Source organism: Somniosus microcephalus, unplaced genomic scaffold (genome assembly GCF_052327205.1).
Source record: "Somniosus microcephalus isolate GS21.2 unplaced genomic scaffold, FLI_Smic_1.0 unresolved_chr1, whole genome shotgun sequence".
Classification (NCBI taxonomy): Eukaryota; Metazoa; Chordata; class Chondrichthyes; order Squaliformes; family Somniosidae; genus Somniosus; species Somniosus microcephalus.
This window is the reverse complement of record NW_028225179.1, coordinates 171,563,595-171,567,176: the sequence shown is the minus strand read 5'-3', so window position 1 is coordinate 171,567,176 and position 3,582 is coordinate 171,563,595. Positions and strand designations below refer to the sequence as shown.

General features: G+C 47.2%; 1 protein-coding gene across 1 annotated transcript; it reads right to left on the bottom strand.

The window, feature by feature from the left end:
* On the bottom strand, positions 1 to 2,244 carry LOC147096563 (uncharacterized). Its single transcript, XM_085975368.1, has one exon. The coding sequence runs from the start codon at positions 2,242 to 2,244 to the stop codon at positions 808 to 810; it is 1,437 nt and encodes a 478-aa protein (XP_085831494.1). The 3' UTR covers positions 1 to 807.
* Between the last annotated feature and the right edge of the window lie 1,338 nt (positions 2,245 to 3,582).

Genomic DNA, 3,582 nt, shown 5'->3' with positions numbered 1-3,582 from the left:
GAGAGTTAAAACAACATCATTTTATTCATTACTGTTCGGAGTGGTCATACAGCATATCGACAGTACATTCGTGTCCCGAGGGTCACACCGGGTTAGACACGTGGTGCCAGCATTTACGTCCCCGGGAGATGTCTGACCCTCTTGATGTTCCACACGCCTTCTGGCTAAGAGAGAGAGAATACCGGTGGGGAAGCCCCTATTATACCGTGGGACAAGGGTCACTACATCACTTTCCTGGCAACAAGTGTTTTGTTACATCACTTCCCTGGCAACAAGCGTTCTCCAATGGGAATCACTCAAGCCCTTTCGGTTTGACCATGATCTGGTCTTCAGTCTGGCAAGCAGGTCCTGACTTGTCTCACTGCTGTGGGCACTGAACAATGGCTAGTCAATCATTGTCTAGTCAGCAGTTAGGCCCTTTCAGTGGCCCTGATCTGGTCGTTGGCACTTCGTTAACACTTGGCCTCAGGCTGAGGCAGATTCTCTGTTCTGCTAGCTTTTGCACTTTGCACAGCTGGGGCTGCTTTTTAATCTAATCTAGACTTTCCTTGTGTGGAGCCATTTTTGTAAGCCAATTCATTGCCCATTTTATTCCCATTTCCACATCCAAACCATTTTTGTAAGCCAATTCATTGTCCATTTTATTCACGTTTCCACATCCCTCCCTTTGATTCTTTATACAATCTACAAGAATCATTATATACAAGGTATACTCTTGATAGTGCACTTTATCAAAAACACACCCTGTGTCTCCGTTTTGTTTGTGTTCTGGCCATGAACACAACCAAAAGGGTTTTCATTTCGAATTTACAGATAACTGTGTAGGACCGAACAGGCTTCCTCTGGGGGTTTCCCCTGCTTTGCTGTGTCTACTTCTACCCTAATTCGGGAGAGGCGAGGGGGTATAGTAGCTCCTGCACGACTTATACAACATTTGATACTATTTACAACAATAATAATTCCCAAAATTACACCACTTATAACAATCAAACCATACAGTAATTTCTGTCCCAATGTTTTCAGCCATGTAAACCATCCTTCACCCCCTCCGGCTTCAATGAAGTCGGCCAGTTGATTTTTAATCTTGTCTATAGCGTCTTGGATATTTTGTCTCTCACTATTGACGTTTGTAATGCATTTGTCTCCTATAATCATACACACACCTCCCTCTGGTGCGAAGAGGTAGTCCAAAGCATATCGGTTTTGCATGCTAAAAAGACGTAGGGTTGCCATTTCCTTATTTATGGCGGTTAATGCTTTAATGGTGCTATTGCCCAGGAGGGTGATTCTGCACATTAGATAATTCCTATTCTTGGCTGCTATCACTCCTGCGCCCCCTCCCAATGATATGGCCGATAGAATACCCCACCCTACTGAGCTACCCAGTGTGGTCGGATCTCGCCAATCTGCACAGAACTCCTCGGAGACTGCCCGGCGTTTCCGTCTGGATGGTGTACTGGTGGGGCAGGGAACAGCTATGGGGGCGATTACTCCTACTGCGAAGAGAGAGGGAAGTTTTGGCATCGCTGTTGTATACGTTCCATTGAGGAGGAACGCAAACCCGTGCTTCGCTCGGTAACATTTGACCTCCCGGTTATTAACCTTCGCAAACTGTGTATAATAATAGTTAAGGGGGTCATTTGAGTTTCCCCCAGACCCGGACAGCTGGAATGTATCAAATGGGAAGATCCATTTACCGGATGATACATGGGTCCCGTTACACTGACCACAAATGAATTGTCTTCCTGCTGTGACATTAAAGCACCTTTGTTCCTCGCATGTACAGGCCAGCTGGCCCCTGTGTACCTGACAGTGGTGTCGGGCACATTGTTGTTGTATGCAGGTATTGTCCTGGGTGACAAGGGCATATACGCATCCCCATCCCTTACCCGTAAAACACAGGGGATAGCTACCTGACGTTGTGCAATTCTCACCCATGAGCCCTCGGCAACCGGGGTCTGTTGAGCTTATTAGCTGCACGCATTGCCCCCGAACGCCCTGGCTATATCGACCCGTCTGGCCCTCGCATGTCTGTTTCGTTGTGTCGGCGGTATATAGTGGGAGGGGTTGCCAACCTGGTGTGGCTGCAAACAAGGATTCCACTGATGTGGCCAGGGGGTAGCATACACTCCGGTCTCCGTGTATCTGTAGGTGGGTCTGATAAAATAAGTTATTCTCTATACCTCCTACCCATGTTAGAAAAGGGGTAAAGGAGATGGTTAGCAATATGTTGATGGGAATCATGATACACAATAAGTCCAATTTATTCTTCTTTTGGGGCTCCTGCCGTATCTCTTTTCACGTGTGACGCGTGTATCCAAGCCTTCTTTCCTTGTACTTTCACGGCTGCTCCTGTGGTCAACAGGATGACATACGGACCTTCCCACTTGTCTTCCAGGGGGGCTGGCTTTATTTTCTTTACCCAAACTTGTAGCCCGGGGACTAAACTGTGTCCTCCCGGTGGGGGTTCTTGCCAAGCTGCGCTGACCTGTTGGGAAGCAAAACTGACAGCATCTGTTAGATCTTTGCAATACTTTAGTACTGTGTCACTTAGAAGATGAATGTCAGCCCTACGTAGATCTATTGTTCCGGGTAGCGACATTGGTCTACCGGTAACGACCTCATAGGGGCTGAGTCCAGTGGTCCTATTCGGGGTGGCTCGAATACTACATAGGACAAGGGGTAGGGCCTGAGGCCATGGCACTCCTTCAGAGTGGTACTTAGTGAGCCATTGTTTAATTGTCCTGTTTGCTCTTTCCACTTGTCCCGATGATTGGGGGTGGTATGGGCAATGCAATGACCATTGTATTTGTAGTAGTCTGCAAAGTTCTTTAATTATTTCCCCCGTAAAATGTGTGCCTTGGTCTGAGTCAATACATAAGGGCACGCCCCATCTAGGAATGTAATCTTTACACAAGACTTTCGCGGTTGCAGCAGCGGTGGCGCTTCGAACTGGGGTGGCTTCAATCCATCGTGAAAAGCAATCGACTATCACCAATACATCTGTATATCCCTGACATTTTGGCAAGGAAATATAGTCAACCTGTAAATGTTGGAAGGGCCCTGCTTTTAACATTGGTACTTCAATTTTTTGTCCAGGATTTACTTTCTGGCATGTCACACATTGCTCCACTATTCTTTGGGCTTGAGTTCGAAACCCTTTTGCCCACCAATTTCTCTGGAATCTGGCTGTCATTTGCTGTGCGGCTATGTGTCCACACGAGTGTATTTGTTGGGCCAAAAACGGCATCAGTTCCTTTGGGCATCCTACTGCTCCCGTTTTGAGATGTTGCCATATGCCATCTTTATTGGGTTGCAACCCATTTTCTAACCATGTCCATTGTTCCTCCCTTGGGGTCTCTCTTTGCATTAGTAGGATGTCCCCTTGGTCATTGTTTGTCGTGATATATCGCACCTGAGGTGTTGGGGGGGGGTAATGGTACGGGCGGTGTATTTTGCTGCTTCGTCTGCCCTAGCGTTGCCCCTAGCTTCAGGGGTATCTTCTTTGTTATGGCCCTTACATTTTAGTATGGCCACTTCTTCGGGTAACTGGATGGCCTCCATTAATGCTGTTACCTCTCT